The sequence below is a fragment of the Hypanus sabinus genome, chromosome 27 (genome assembly GCF_030144855.1).
Source record: "Hypanus sabinus isolate sHypSab1 chromosome 27, sHypSab1.hap1, whole genome shotgun sequence".
NCBI classification, from domain to species: domain Eukaryota; kingdom Metazoa; phylum Chordata; class Chondrichthyes; order Myliobatiformes; family Dasyatidae; genus Hypanus; species Hypanus sabinus.
The window spans coordinates 22,844,576-22,861,259 of NC_082732.1; the positions used below are offsets into that span (position 1 = coordinate 22,844,576).

General features: G+C 42.9%; 1 protein-coding gene across 7 annotated transcripts in view; it reads left to right on the forward strand.

Annotated features, from left to right (window-relative positions):
- clcnk (chloride channel K) overlaps nt 1-16,684 on the forward strand; it is a 63,027-nt gene that overhangs the window by 2,119 nt on the left and 44,224 nt on the right. For 6 of the 7 annotated variants that reach the window (XR_009508196.1, XR_009508195.1, XM_059951938.1 and 3 more), the window contains exon 2: nt 8,139-8,267. Coding sequence is in view for 5 of the 7 variants with exons in the window: in XM_059951938.1 (XP_059807921.1) it covers nt 8,139-8,267 (129 nt within the window). In the remaining 2 variants the exon portion in view is untranslated. The remainder of the gene's footprint in view (nt 1-8,138; nt 8,268-16,684) is intronic. The other variant, XM_059951936.1, reaches the window with a different exon arrangement.

Sequence of the window (16,684 nt, forward strand, 5' to 3'; positions counted from 1 at the left end):
TTTCCGGGTTCCATCTGCCAATCTAAGAGGCTCTTTAAAGACCCTGTTGTATCTGCTTCCACCACCACCGCCCCGGCAGTGCATTCCAAGCACCCACCATCCTCTGTGTGAAAAACCTACCTCTGATATCTCCTCGGTACCTATTTCCAAGCACCTTAAAACTGTGCCCCCTTGTGTTAGCCATTTCATCCCCGGGAAAAAGCCTCTGACTATGCCCCTCATCATCTTATACGCCTCTATCAGGTCATCTCTCATCCTCCATTGCTCCAAGGAGAAAAGGCCAATTTCACTCAACCTGTTCTCATAAGGTACGCCCTCCAATCCAGGCAACATCCTTGTAAGTCTCCTCTGCACTCTCTCTATAGTATCCACATCCTTCCTGTAGTGAACTGAGCACAGTACTCCAGTGGGGTCCTATACAGCTGTAACATTACCTCCCAGCTCTTGAACTCAATCCCATGGTTGATGAAGACCAACACTCTATACGCCTTCTTAACAATACTGTCAACCTGTGCAGCAGCTTTGATTGTTCTATTGACGCGGACACCAAGATCTCTCGGATCCTCCACACTTACCATTAATATTACATTCTGTCTTCAAGTTTGACCTACCAAGATGAACCACTTCACACTTATTTGGGCTTGCCCATTTGCCACTTCTCAGCCCAATTCTACATCCTATTGATGTCCCACTGTGACAACCCTCCAGGCTATCCACAACACCCCCAATCTTTGTGTCATCAGCAAACTTACTAACCCACCCTTCTACTTCTTCATCCAGGTCATTTATAAAAATCACAAAGAGGAGGGGCCCCAGAACAGATCTCTGAGGCAGACCTCTGGTCAAAGTCCTCTATGCAGAATATGAACCTTCTACAACCACGCTTTGCCTTCTGTAGGCAAGCCATTTCTGGATTCACAAAGCAAGGTCTCCTTGGATCCCATGCCTCCTTACTTTCTGAAGGAGCCTTGCATGGGGAACCTTATTAAGTGCCTTACTGAAATCCATATACACTACATCCACTGCTCTACCTTCATCGATGTGTCTTGTTACTTCCTCAAAGAATTCAGTCAGGCTCGTAAGGCACAACCAGCCCTTGACAAAGCCATGCTGACTATCCTTAATTAAGATTATGTCTCTCCAAGTGCTGATAAATCCCGCCTTTCAGGATCTTCTCCAACAATTTGCCCACCACTGAAGTCAGACTCACTGGTCTATATTTTCCTGGGTTCCTTTCTTGAACAAGGGAACAGCATTTGTAACCCTCCAATCCTCCAGTACTTCTCCCTTCCCTATTGATGACACAAAGATCATCGCAAGAGGCTCAGCAATCTCCTCCCTCGCTTCCCACGGTAGCCTGGGGTATATCTCATCTGGTTCTGGTAACTTATCTAACTTGATGCTTTTCAAAAGCTCCAGCACATCCTCTTTCTTAATGTCTATGTGCTCAAGTGTTCAGTCCACTGTAAGTCATCCCCACAATTGCCAAGGTCTTTTTCCCTGGTGAATACTGAAGCAAAGTACCTCCACTATCTCCTCCGCCATGCACTCATTTCTACTATCGCACCTGATTGGTCCTATTCTCATACGATTCATCCTCTTGCTCCTCACATACTTGTAGAATGCCTTGGGGCTTTCCTTAATCCTGCCCGCCAAGGCCTTCTCATGGCCCCTTCTGGCTCTCCTCATTCCATTCTTAAGTTCCTTCCTAGGGACCTTATAATTTTCTAAAGCTCTAACAGTACCTAGTTTCTTGAACCTTTTGTAAGCTTTTCTTTTTTTCTTAACCAGATTTTCTATCCTTTGTACACCATGGCTCCAACTCCACCATCCTTCCCCTGCCTCAGTGGAACATGCCTATGCAGAACTCCATGCAAATGTTCCCTGAACATTTGCCACATATCTGCCTTGCATTTCCCTGAGAACATCTGCTCCCAATTTATGCTCCCAGGTTCCTGCCTAGTAGCATCATATTTCCCCCTACCCCAATTAAATGTTTTCCCAAATTGTCTGCTCCTATCCCTCTCCAGCACTATGGTGAATGAAATAGACTTGTGGTCACTACCTCCAAAATGCTCTCCCACTGGGAGATCTGACACCTAACCAGGTTCATTTCCCAATACGAGATCAAGTACAGCCTCCCCTCTAGTTGGCTTATCTACATATTGGGTCAGGAAATCTTCCTGAACACACCTAACAAACTCCACCCGCCTCTTGAGTGACTTCTTCTATGATGCCTTTTGGAATGAAGTATTCAGGTCACTTCCCCCTCTCTTCTTCACAGCAGAGTCTGAATCGCAAACTTCAGTCCATCAACTTTGAGCCAAAGTTTCTCCATCTGCTGATGTGCTCTTCATAGATCACCACCGTTCCCACTGCACAGAAAATCCCTGCCGGACCTACAATTCATTTTAATATACTTACCAAACAAAATTTGTTTATTTAATTACTCAGATATAAGGCTACACTGTTGATCATATCGCATTCACTGTTCATTCTTGTCTGGCGCGTGGTGTCAGGATTGGTCTCCTTTCGGATTAACCGGGTCACAATATGAACGTTCCTGACTTGACCCTTGTTTTTTTTTTAACGAGGCTGAGTGGCTAGCTCGACGCTCAACCCGGCACGGATGGAGATCGTGCTCAAGGATGGCCCAACTTGGAGTTGAACTCGGGATCCTTTGCTCCGGAGTCTGGCACTGATGCCATTGTGCCACCAGCCGGCCCTTACTCACTGAAATCCATTCTCAGTGAATACTTCACCATACGGGTGCATCACTCTGCTCGAAAACCACGCATCGTGTTTGTAGAACCCACAGATTTACTTTCCCTGCACGGTGAACTAATCCTGATGCATGAAAAGTCACTGCAGCTATGTAAATGTGTAGGGGTCGTACGGAGAAATAGGATCAAGCTTATGAAGCAATACCATTCTCAGAGAATAGTGGCGACTGGATTCAGTCAACTGGTGAGGCAGACTGGGTGCCGCTAGCCCTATGCAGCATGTTGAGTAGGCGTTAAATATTTGTGGCCATGGCAGAAGTGGTCTGATGGACAAAAAATATCAGGTTTTCCAATTTTTGTTCCTCCCACTGGCAATAACGGGAGGAACTTCAGCTAACTGGGCCTTAGAATTTCCTTCCTCAATGTTCCTATCTCGCTTTCCTTTAAAATTCTCTTTAAAGCCTTCCTCTTTAAATGAGGCTTTAGTTTTGATACCTTCTACATATTATTTTCAAGTTGAAGTTTATTGTCGCTCAGCCATAGCCATGTGTAGAGCCGAGCAAAACACCGTTCCTCTGGGAATAAGGTGCATAACACAGTACACGTAGCCACACACACCCAATGCAGTTACGATCCAGCACACACAGTATCAGTCCGCAGAACGATATTAGCAGAAGCCCCTAATTGGCCTGCAGCTTAACAGGTCAACATAGAGGTTATGTAAGACAGTATAACGTTACTGGTACTATAATAGTAAAACAAGCGGTGGTATTTGCAGGTGAAACAGCAGCGATGAAAGATAAAAGGTGACCAGTGTAGGATGAGAGTGTGTGAACCGGGGAGTGGGATAGGGAGGTGGGAGCGGGAGGGCTTTCGGTTGGGGGGGTACATGTGTGCTGAGCGACAGCAGGGTGTTATGCAGGGTGATTGGTTATATTTCCATGATGTGTCCTTTGGGACACTAAGCCAAACTAGAAACTGTGACTCCCGGGTGCTGAGAAATGTAACCAGGTCGGCTGGTTATCAATATGGAATTACCTGACATCTACAGAGAAACCCTCTTCTGAGTTATTTTCAGTTTTAGAGTCCATATGAACAAGGGGGATTGGACAGAATTTGTTTTGTGGTTAGATTTGTCTCGTTGTAACAGTGTCGGCTGAATAGTCTATTCCTTTTAACAACCTCTGAGCATTTCACATACCGAGGCTTCAAGCCAAAGTACATTACTGCCTGAAGGAGGTGAGTGAGGAGAATTAAACTTTCAAGCAAATGAAGTGAAATGCTAACAGACATTAAATACAATTCAACTAAGACTGCAGGTTGCAGATCTAATATTAGAGGCTACGTTACTGAACTGTGACTAGTTACATTCCTTAGATAACATTTCCATGACTGCGATGCACGGGACACAGTATTTCAGCATTGGGCGGTTTCCCTGTTGTTTCTGCTTGCAACTTTTAATTCCCCTCTTTTTTTTAATTTAAAAAAATAATAGATCAAACTTTTAATTGTCTACATGGTAGCTTGAGGTGTTTGGGAGCAGTTTTCAATTCTTTTGGGGTTACGGCAGGGAAAAGTACTGGTTCCCATTTTTAAGGTGGGAATTGGAAGAAGTTCCCACATATCCCAGAAAGATGCTATGTTAATGCCGGAGGTTTGATAGGAAACTTGGAGCATTTCTTTACAAGACACAAATTGCGAAGTAAAATACTGAGGAGGCATTTGTCCTTCATTACCAATGCTAAAGGTCACACAAGAATTGGCCCTGGTTGTAATTACCTCTGCCCATATAATTCCCTCAACCACAGAGAATGTGTTTGAGGTTTAGGGTTGAACACAATGGCTACAGACCAGTCCTTTTGACCTTGGTAGTGGGTACAGTTCTAGAAATAAAATCAAGGACAGAATTAGCAACCGCTTGGACAACTGTTGATTGATTAAAGAAAGGCTGCAGGGACTTGTTAAAGGTAAATAGTCCTAAGCAGTTTAATAGAGGTGTTTGATGAGATAGCAGCGTGCCAATTAGGGAAATGCTCTTGAGATTGTATACATGGACTTCCAATGGACACTTGATAAGGTGCCACTTATTAGCTAAAATGAAGAGCACAGAAAGGACGAGTGGTTGTATAGAAAATTAGGCTTATTAACACGAAACAGAGAGCGGTGAAATAATATTTTTCTTATGGAGGGAGGAGTCCAATGGAGGTCTGTTCCTCCTGTTCCTAATAAAGCAGCTGCTGAGTGTATGTTCATGGTCTTCTGCGGCTGTAGCCCATCCACTTCCAGGTTCAACGCGCCGTGCGCTCAGAGATGCTTTCTGCACACCACTGATGTAACTTGTGATTACATTTTGAGTTACTGTTGCCTTGGTGTCAGCTTGTACCAGTCTGTCCATTGACCTCTCTCATTAACGAGGTGTTTACGCCCATAGGACTGCCACTCACCGGATGCTCTTTGTTTCTTGCACCGTCCTCTATAAACCCTCGAGACTGTTGTGCGTGGAAGTTCCGGGAGATTCATTCCATAGTCAAAGCCTCATAGATCATATTTCAGAAAAATATTTCTGATGTTTGGTCTGAGCAGCAACTGATCCTCATGACCGTGTTTGCATGCTTTACTGTATTGAATTGCTACCATATGACTAGCTGATGAGATATTTGCATTAATGAGCAGATATGCAGGTGTACCTGTGTGCATACAGTATGCTAATAACTTGAACTTGGAAATACAGGACACAATTTACAAATCTGTAGAAGATGTGAAACGTTGAGGTGTAGTAAACTGTGGGGGCAATAGTAACAGACTTCAGGGAGATAGAGACAGATAGGTGGAATGGGTGGATGAATGGAAGATGAAATGTAATGCTCAGAAATGTGAATTGTTATACTTTGATAGGAAGAATGAAAAGAAGGTATAAACTGGAGGGAACAGTTCTAAAAAGGTACAAGAGGATAGAGATCTGAGGGAATCTATGCATATTTTATTGAGAAAGTAGTTACAAAGGTATTTTATATGATGTCTTGGGTTTTATAAATAGATGCATAGAGCACAGGAAACCATGATAAACCTTTATTGAAAAATGGTTTACTTACAAGCACAGTATCATGCATAGCTCTAGGCGTTACACTTTAGGAAAGATGTGAAAGATTTAGAGATGGTGCAGAAGGACTTTATCAAAATGATTATAGGGAAGGGGCAATTTAAGCGGCTAGCCCCGAGACTATTCTCATTGGAACAGAAAAGTGGAACCACATGGAACAACAATACTTCCATCCAGTCGAAACAGATGTGGTAGAAAAATTAAACACCATGAAAGACATGAATAGAACAATTTGAAGAAAACCTCTTCCCATTGGCAGAAAGGTGAAGAAAGATTGGTGGCCGAGATTGAAGGAGCTTGACAAATGAATTAAAAAATGGTGCAGACTTGGCAGGACATTTAACCTGCCTCCATGCTGTAACAATCCTGTGCTTCTCTACTTCTTTGGTTATCAGTGACTGATCATCTCTCCAAAGGCACACATCCCCTCCAGTTGTCTTTTGCTGTAAGGTGGAAGATACGTTTATGACTGCAAAGTTTGGTACTTAATTAGGTATGCATATTCCTGAAGGTATCAATTTATAACCATATAACAATTACAGCATGGAAACAGGCCATCTCGGCCCTTCTAGTCCGTGCTGAACGTTTACTCACCTAGTCCCACCGACCTGCACTCAGCCCATAACCCTCCATTCCTTTCCTGTCCATATACCAATCCAATTTTTTTTTACATGACAATATCGAACCTGCCTCTACCACTTCTACTGGAAGCTCGTTCCACACAGCTACCATTCTCTGAGTAAAGAAGCTCCCCCTTGTGTTATCCCTAAACTTTTGCCCTTAACTGTCAACTCATGTCCTCTTGTTTGAATCTCCCCTGCTCTCAATGGAAAAAGCCTATCCATGTCAACTCTGTCTATCCCCCACATAATTTTAAACACCTCTATCAAGTACCCCCTCAACCTTCTATGCTCCAAAGAATAAAGACCTAACTTGTTCAAACTTTCTCTGTAACATGGATGTTACAACCCCTTGAGCATCGATCAGCCTCTTAGGACCCATGAAAACACTCACCTGTAAAGAGGAACAGAAGTGTATTTAACTGCTCTAATATTGATATTCCTTCAGTTTTAATGTAAGGGATTACTAAAATAGTGGTTCTCCCCTTTCCCACCATCCATCATGTGCACCCCTCTCTTTATCTACTTCTTTCAGTGGTGGAGAAGCCGACAGCTGTGTTCCCTACAGAAGTAAGCTCGGGATAGACTAGGGGTCAAATTTAAAGTTTTCATGTTTCAGAGTTCACTTACTTTCATCAAGAGAACTGTCAGGCAGCTTTGTGTCGTGAGCAAATAGAATGGCTTGGGCTTGCTGCAAAAGAGGGCATCATTTTCATGTGAGGGGTAGGAGGTTTAAAGGGGGTCTTAGGGGGGTCAGTTACACAGAGAGTGGATTAGAAACATCATGCTGCAGGAGGTGGAGGATCAGATGTAGTTACTATATTTAAGAGACATTTAGATGGACTAGGCAAGGCAGAGAAGGATATAGGGCAAATAGTCTTAATGCAGATGTGCACAAAAGTCAGCATAATATGATGGGCTGAACGGCCCATTTCTGTGCTGTGCAATCCTCTGACTCAAACGAAATGAGCTGACCATTCATCACGTTTCAAATGCCCAGCATCTTATCAGGGGTTATTGAATCAAACCTTGTAGTCATGAGAGAGCCATGGGAGCACGGCACCCTCTACGGGAGATGAAACGTAAGTGAACAGATAAAGTGTTTCTTTTCAACAGGTCAGATTGACATTTCTGAGGAATATGGAAATTTGAATACTTAATTTATCTAAAATCATGTCCAGGTAATAAAATAAAGCCAGGATGACTAAGGTCTGTGACCAAGAGAGAGATAAAAGAGATATAAAATACAAGGTACTATTTTAGTTTTCTTCAAATTTCCAACAATGAATAAAATTTGAAGGAGTGAGACCGTGAACATTAAGTATTTGGAACAGTGAAGTCATTTGGTAGAAATTGAATATTCTGTTAAAAGTTACACTTGAATGGACGAGGCCTTACTTGTTTGGTGAGTAACGAATACATAACTAGAGTGACTTGGTGCTCTTTTGCATCTTTGAATACCCTTAAGTCTCAATGTCACAAAGGTTTAGTAAGAGAATGGAAACCAGTCAGAAACTTTCTAATTTCCAAGATTAATGCAGATGGTGGAAGTTGCTCTCCAACAAAATGGTGCAGTCTGATTGGAACCCTAAAATGATTGCTATGAAACCTGTGTATATGTGATCAGTCTCTGTAATGACAGCTAAAATATACATTATAATGAAAACTTTCCACGCTTCATGATCTGTCTTGCAGCAGTTTTGACTTTTGTCAAATATCAGCTCTTCCGGGTGGGAGACGACTGGTATTTTCTCTTCATCCTTGGAGTGTTGATGGCTCTTATTAGTTTTGCGATGGACTGCACAGTGGTCAAACTTTTCAAAGGTAAGCACAGGCGGAATTCTTACACTGTTTTACTGACGCTTTTCTAAAAGCTCACTTTGGAGTCGGATGTGTCGAAGATGAAGACGTTATTTAGCGCCTTGCCCAAACCTGACTTGTTAAAGTAGCGGTGAGCCGCCTTCTTGAAGCGCTGCAGGGGTCTGGGTGGAGGCAATCCTGCGGAGCTGATGGGTACGTAGATGTAGTCATTTCTTTTCAAGAAGGGTTCTCTGGGCTTTGGAGGGCAGCTGCGTGTGGAGATGGAAGGCATCCCTGGTTTGTGAGGTCTGTTAGGGTTGGCTGGGCGATTAGTTACAGTGCATTTTGCAGATGGTACTCACTGCAGCCACGGTGTGGGGAATGAATGCTTGGGGGCCAGTCAAATGGGTGGCTTTGTCCTGGGTCGTGTCAATCTTACTGAGAGTTGCACATGCTGCACTTAATTCCGGCAAGTCGAAACTAATTCCATTACACTCCTGTCTTGTAGACGGTTGAATGGCCTTGGGACATCAGGAAGATGAGTCTCTGTCCCACTCTGGCAGCCGTGTGGCTTGTCCAGTTGAACTTCAGGGCAGTAGGTCCTGTCAAGATGCTAATGGCGAGGGCTCAGGGATGGTCACATCACTGAATACAAAGAGCTGACAGTCAGATTTTTAACTGTTAAAGATGGATATTGCCTGGACTTTTGTGGTCCACATGTTGATGGTGTCATGTTTATCTGACAGAGAATAACAGAATCTACTGCTTCAAAGTTCAAAGTACATAAAGGTCACTATATACGACCCTGAGATTCATTTTATTGCAGGCATACTCAATAAATCCATAATAGAATAGTAATCGTAATGGAATCAATGAAGGACTGCACCAACTGGGTGTTCAACTGTTGTGCAAAAGACTGCTATGCAAATACAAAAAGAAAGAAAAAAAATTTACAATAGATTTCGAGAATATGAGATGAAGAGTCCTGGAAAATGAGTGGGAACATTTCAATGATGGGGTAAGTGGAATTGAGTGAAATTACCCTCTTTAGTTCAAGAGCCTGATGGTTGAGGCATAATAACTGTTTCTGAACCTGGCGGTGTGAGTCCTGAAGCATCTGCACCTTCTTCCCGATGGCTTGTTGTTCTGAAGGAAGAAAGTTAACCTCTCCAGGGCTATCTTTGATCTGGGATTGTCAAGCTTGTTCTATTGCACAGAATGGAATCTATCAGCTGTACCTCGTGCCATTGAGTTCAAGTTCAGTTCCAGATTCTTGTCACAAAGCTCTGGGGTGACATTCAAGTGAAGAATTAAAGAAGAACTCTCTAACTGGCAAAGTTGCAATGTTAAACCCTCTTAGGTAAGTTAAAAAGAAATCCTTTGGTATTATATTGAAGTGTACAGTGATCCCTGAGACCTTCACACCCTAACCAGTGTGATCTCCCACTTACCCTTACTCTAACACTGTCACTATCACACCATACTTTACACAGGTTTGCTGTGGGTTTAAATTGGCTACAACCCCTGCATTACAGTAGTAATTACACATCACAAGCATCACGTTCTTTATTAGCATTACATTTTCCAGATGTTAGTATACTTTTGGATAAACTCCCAGAATTTAAACTTTGTGTCCTGTGCACAATCAATTTTCAAACATGGTTCTTATTTTAAGGGTCCAGCTCAGAGAGAACATTAAACTTTTATAGCACTTCCATAATTGTAAATTCTTTAAATATATCAATCTCCTTAGAAAACCTTATATGAACCTTCAAATGAGAAAGTTTTACTTACAGTTCACACTGTAAATAATCACAGATCCTGTGGTTAGTTTCTGTGTAAGCTGGTGGGATCATGTTAACCACTCCCAATCCCCAATTCTCCACTTTCCGCAGAAATCACTCCCTCTGCTATTCCCTTGTCCATTCGTTCCTCCTGCTAATCTCTCTCCTGGCACTTTGGCAAGAGGCTAAAATGCTACTCCTGAGGATTCACCACCATTCAGGGCCCTGAACAGTCCTTCCAGGTAAGGCAACACTTAAACCTGTGAATCTTCTGGGTCCTCCTCCACATTGATGAGACCCATTGTAAATTGGGGGACCACCTCCGCTCCATCCGCCAAAAGCGGAAGTTCCCGGTGTCCCAACATTTTAACTCCCATTCTCACTCCTGTTCCATGGCTTCCTCTTGTGCCAAGATGATGGCACCCTCAGGGTGAAGGAGCAACACCTTATATTCTATCTGGGTAGTCTCCAACCTGATGGCATGAATATCGATTTCTCCTTCTGGTAAAAAAATTCTGCCCCGCCCCTTCTATTCCCTACTCTTACCTCTTCTCTATCTGCCTATCACCTCCTCCTTCCCTTTTTCCTTTAGTCCACTCTCCTCTCCTATCAAATTCCTTCATCTCTAGCCCTTTACCTTTCCCACCCACCTGGCTTCACTTATCATATTCCAGCTATCCGTCTTCCCCTCCCCAACCTTTTTATTCTGGTGCCTCCCTCCCTCCCTCTTCCCCAGTCCTGAAAATGGATCTCAGCCTGAAACGTCGACTGTTTATTCATTTCTAATCGTTGCTGCCTGGTCTGCTGAGTTCCTCCGGCATTTTCTGCGTGGTGCTTTGGATTTCCAGTGTCTGCAGGATTTCTTTCGTTTATGATTTGTTTGCCTTTTATTGCCGATAACTACCTGGTGTTTTATCAACACAAATATCCACAGCTTGATGTTTGCAGCAATCACACCAATGCTATTGAGGTAACTGCAGATCAAAATTCAGCTGAACCTTCCAGGACTGGAAAAGGTGAGTTTGGGGAAGGCAAAGCCAACTCTAGTGGAATCCTTGGCAAAGTGCTTCGAGCATCAGTTTATCATAACTGACTCCCTGTTTCTTCAGAGTCAAATGCAAGATCCATTCACACTTAGAGCAGAAATGGGAGAAGACCATTTGGGCCCTCGTTCTTGTCCCTCTTTGCAGGTTAAATCCTCAACAAACTAAAGGATTTGTCAAATGTGATTTTCCTTTCACAGAACAGAGTCCAAATCAGGTTTTATATCACTGCTACATCTCATGAAATTTGTGGCAGTGTAAAATGCAATAAATATTAATATCTTATAAATTATAAGAAGTACTTTATATATAAAAATGTAACTAAGTGGTGCAAAAGAGCAAAAAAAAGAAAAACAATATTATTGAAGTAGTGTTTTTGGGTTCATTGTCCATTCAGAAATCTGATGGCGGAGAGGGAGCAGCTGTTTCCAAAATGTTGAGTGTTTGTTTCCAGGCTCCTGTTCCTTCTCCACGATGGTAGCAATGAGAAGAGGGCATGTCCTGGGTGATGGGTATACTTAATGATGTATTCCACATTTTTGAGGCATCACCTTTTGAAGGTGTCCTGGATCCTGGGGAGCTGGTGTCCATGATGGAGCTGACAGAGTTTACAAAGATCTGCAGTTTTTCCTGATCCTGTACAGTGGTACCTCCATACCAGACAGTGATGCAACCAGTCAGAATGCTCTCCATGGTACATATGTAGAAATTTTCCAGAGTGTTTGCTGGCATTCCAAATTTCTTCAAACTAGTGAAATATAGCCGCTGTCGTGTCTTCTTTGTAATTGCATCAATATGTTAAGCCCAGGATAGTTCTCCAGAGATGTTGATAGCCTGGAACTTGGAATTGCTCATCATTTCCAATGGTGATTACTTGATGAGGACTGGTGTGTGTTTGCTTGACTTCTTCTTCCTGAAGTCCACAGTCAATTCCTTGGTCTTCCTGATGCCAAGTGCAGGGTTATTGCTGTGACACCACTCAACCAGCTGATTTATCTCACTCCAGTATGCCTCATTGCCATCTGAAATTTTGCCAACAATAGTTGTTTCGTCTACAAATTTATAAATGAAGTTTGAGCTGTGCCTAGCTACACAGTTGTGGGTGTAGAGAGAGTAGAGTGGTAGGCTTTGCATGCAGCCTTGAGGTGTGCTAGGGTTGACTGTCAGTGAGAAGATGTCATTTCCCATCCGTACTGATGTCCCGATGAGGAAGTCAAGGATCCAGTTGCAGAGGGAGGTACGGAGGCCCAGATTTTGGAGCTTTTTGATTAGAACTGAGGGTGTGATTGTGTTGAACGCTGGGCTGTAATCTATAAACAGTAGCCTCACATAGGTATTGCTATTCTCCAGGTGATCCAAGGCCTAGTGGAGAGCCAGTGAGATTGCATCCATGGTAGATCTATTGTGGCAATAGGCAAATTGCAGCAGGTTTAGGTCCCTGCTTAGGCAGGAGTTGATTCTGGCCATGATAAACTTCTTAAAGCACCATCACAGTAGATAAGAGTGCAAATGGGTGATAGTCATTGGGGCAGCTGACTCTGATCTTCTTGGGCACTGGTATGATTGTCACCCTTTTGAAGTACGTGGGAACCTCGGACTGTAGCAGTGAGAGATTGAAGGTCTCATTGAACACTCCTGCCAGTTAGTTGGAACAGGTTTCAGTGTCCTACTAGGTACACCATCAGGGCCTGATGTCTTGCAAGGATTCATTCTCTGTTTTTTTTTATTACATAGTTCAGTCTAGTTTTTTGTACTGTGTTGTGTAAACCATGGTCCTGAAAAACGTTGTCTCATTTTTACTATGTACTGTACCAGCAGTTATGGTCGAAATGACAATAAAAGTTGAATTGACTTGATTACTGATACATGTAGTTTACCAATCTTGCTTTGGTTAGATTTAAGACTGATTCTGTTCTCCAATTTGTCTACCGGAGCAACAGATGCTGTATCATTGGCTCGTCACTGAACCCCGGAACATCTGGACAGCAACACCATCTTCTCCATGAACTCCATCAGCACAGGTGCACCACACTGTTGTGTGCTTAGTCCCCCGCTCTACTCACTTTACACTTATGGCTGTGCAGCTAAGCACAGCTCCAATGCCATATTCAAGTTTGCTGATGACAACACTCTTGTAGGCTGGTGATGAATCAGCATATAGGATGGAGATTGAAAGTCTGGCTGAGTGGTGCCACAACAACAGCCTCTCACTCAATGTCAGCAAGACCAAGGAGCTGATTATTGACATCATTAGAAGAAAACTAGAGGTTCATAAGCCAGTCCTCGTCGGAGGATCAGAGACGGAGAAGGTTAGCAACTTTAAATATCTTGGTGTTATAATTTCAGAGGATCTGTCCTGGGCCAAGCATATAAGTGCAATTATGAAGAAAGCACGGCAGTGCCTCTACTTCCTTAGGAGTTTGTGGAAATTTGGCATGATTTCTAAAACTTTGACAAACTTCTATAGATTTGTCAGGGAGAGTAAATTGACTGGCTGCATCCCAGCCTTATATGGAAATACCAATGCTGTTGAATGGAAATTCCTATGAAAAGTAGTGGATATGACCCGTCCATCATGGGTAAAGCCTTCCCCACCTACATGAAATGCTATCACAGGAAAGCAGCATCTTGTCATTGGACCCACACCACGCAGGACATGCTCTCTTCTTGCTGCTGCCATTAGGAAGAAGGTACAAGAGCTGCAGTACTCACACCACCAAGTTCAGGAACAGTTATTACCCCTCAACCATCAGGCTCTTGAACCAAAGGTTCACTCAAATTCACTTGCCCCACCTTGAAATGTTCCCTCAACCAATGGACTCACTTTCAAGGACTCTTCAGCTCATGTTCTAAATATTTATTGTTTATTTATATTATTGTTTCTTCTCTTTGCACTTGCACAGTTTGTTATCTTCTGCACTTTGGTTGAATACCGTAGTTGGCGGTCTTTCATTGATTATGTTATAGTTATTATTCTATAGATTTGTTGAGTATGCCCACAGGAGAATGCCTCTACTTCCTGAGGAGAATGAGGACCTTCGGAGTTTGCAGGCCTCTCCTTCAGATGTTTTACCAGTCTGTTGTCACCAGTACAATCTTCTATGCGCTGGTGTGCTGGGGCAAGGGCACCAACACGGGTGACCCCAACTGATTAGAAAGGCTGGCTCTGTTATAGGAGTCAAACTGGGCACACTGGAGGCTGTGGTAGAACAGAGGATCCTGGCAATTCTGGACAATGTTTCTCACCCTCTGCACACCACCTTGGTTGAACAGAGGAACACTTTTAGTAATAGACTAAGACAACTGTTCTGCTCCAAAGAGCACTATATGAGGTAATTCTTACCCTCAGCAATTAGGCTCTATAATGAGTCAACCCATAGCCAGGGAAGTGATGGCCCCTCCTGTTAGACTGTTTGAAGTAACTTATTTTTTTTATTATTTTTTACTTTTCTAATATTTGTATATCTGTGCACTTGTAATGCTATGTGACACTATAATTTCCTTTGGGATCAATAAAGTATATATCTAAGGATTGTATGTGGTGACATAAATATACTTCAATAATAAAATTTACTTTGAACTTTGTACTATGATCTAAATCACATGTAGACTTTATTTTAAAGTACTATTATACAATATTATGATCACTTCACTAAAGTCCTATTAACAACCATGTTATTAATGAATTCTTTAACATTGTGCATTTCCAGATCTAAAATAGCCTATTCCCTCATTGAATCTTCAATGCCTTGATTCATAAAATTAGTGTGTTCTTCCCACTAGTACTGCCTAGACTATAGATTAAACACCAACGATAATTATTGATCACCCTTCCTACATGGGCCTACAGTTTCCAGATTTATGCCACGTCCTGTGTTATGACGTCTCTTTGGGGTCCAGTAGATTAAATCAATGATGTGTTAAACCCGTTCCTTGTTGTTTCTTTCTAACCGGCGCACCAAGTATATAATGGGGTTAAGTATATAAAAGAGAGTCAAGGGTAGATATAGCACCAATAGAGAATGATGCTGGAGATATTGTAATGAGAGATGCAGAGATGGCAGAGGGACTGAATGCGTATTTTGCATCAGTCTTCACAGTGGAAGACATTTGCAGTATACCGGACATTCAAGAGTGTCAGGGAAGTGAAGTATGTGCAGTGAAAATTACGACTGAGAAGGTGCTCAGGAAGCTCAATGGTCTGAAGGTGGATAAATCTCCTGGACCTGATGGAAGGCACCCTCAAGTTCTGAAGGAGGTAGCTGGAAAGATTGCAGAGGTATTAACAATGATCTTTCAAGAACTGATGGCTTCTGGCATTGTACCAGGTGACTGGAAAATTGCATATAGAAACATAGAAAACCTACAGCACAATACAGGCCCTTCGGCTCACAAAGCTGTGCCGAACATGTTCTTAACTGAGAAATTACCTAGGGTTACCTCATAGCCTTCTATTTTTCTGAGCACCACCTGTTCAGGAGTCTCTTAAAAGTCCCTATCATATCCGCCTCCACCACCTTTGCCGGCAGCCCATTCCACGCACTCACCACTCTCTGCGTAAAAAAAAAAGTTATCCCTGACATCTCCTCTGTACCTACTTCTAAGCACCTTAAAACTGTGCTCCCTTGTGCTAGCCATTTCAGCCCTGGGAAAAAGCCTCTGACTATCCACACGATCAATGCCTCTCATCATCTTATACACCTCTATCAGGTCACCTCTCATCCTCCGTCGCTCCAAGGAAAAAATGCCGAGTTCACTCAACCTATTCTCATAAGGCATGCTCCCCAATCCAGGCAACATCCTTGTAAATCTCCTCTGCACCCTTTCTATGGTTTCCACATCCTTCCTGTAGTGAGGTGAGCAGAACTGAGCACAAATGTTACTCCACTATTTAAGAAGGGTGGGAGGCAGCAGAAAGGAAACTATAGACCTGTTAGCTTGACATCAGTGGTTGGGAAATCGTTGGAATCGATTGTTAGGGATGAGATTGTGGAGTACTTGGAGTCACATGACAAGATAGGTCAAAGCCAGCATGGTTTCCTGAAAGGAAAATCCTGCCTGACAAACTCACTGCAATTTTTTGAGGAAATTATAAGCAGGGTAGACAAAGGAGATGGAGTAGTGATGGTGTACTTGGATCTTCAGAGCGTGCCACACATGAAGCTGCTTAGCAAGATAAGAGCCCATGGAATTACAGGGAGATATTAGCATGGGTGGAGCATTGGCTGGTTGGCAGAATACAGAGAGTGGCAATAGAGGGATCCTATCTGGCTAGCTGTCGGATACCAGTGGAGTTCCACAGGGGTCGGTGTTGGGACTGCTGCTTTTTATGATGTATGTCAATGATTTAGACTATGGGATTAATGGATTTGAGGCTAAATTTGTGCTCCTGGACAAGTGGAGCTCAGAAAAATAGAGGGCTATGGAGTAACCCTAGGTAATTTCTCAGGTTTGGGGGAATAGGCAAAGAAGTGCCAAGTGAAATACAATGTTGGAAAGTGTATGGTCACACACTTTGGTGGAAGAAATAAACGGGCAGACTATTACTTAGATGGGGAGAGAATTTAAAAGGCAAAGATGCAAAGGGACTTGAGAGTCCTTGTGCAGGATATCC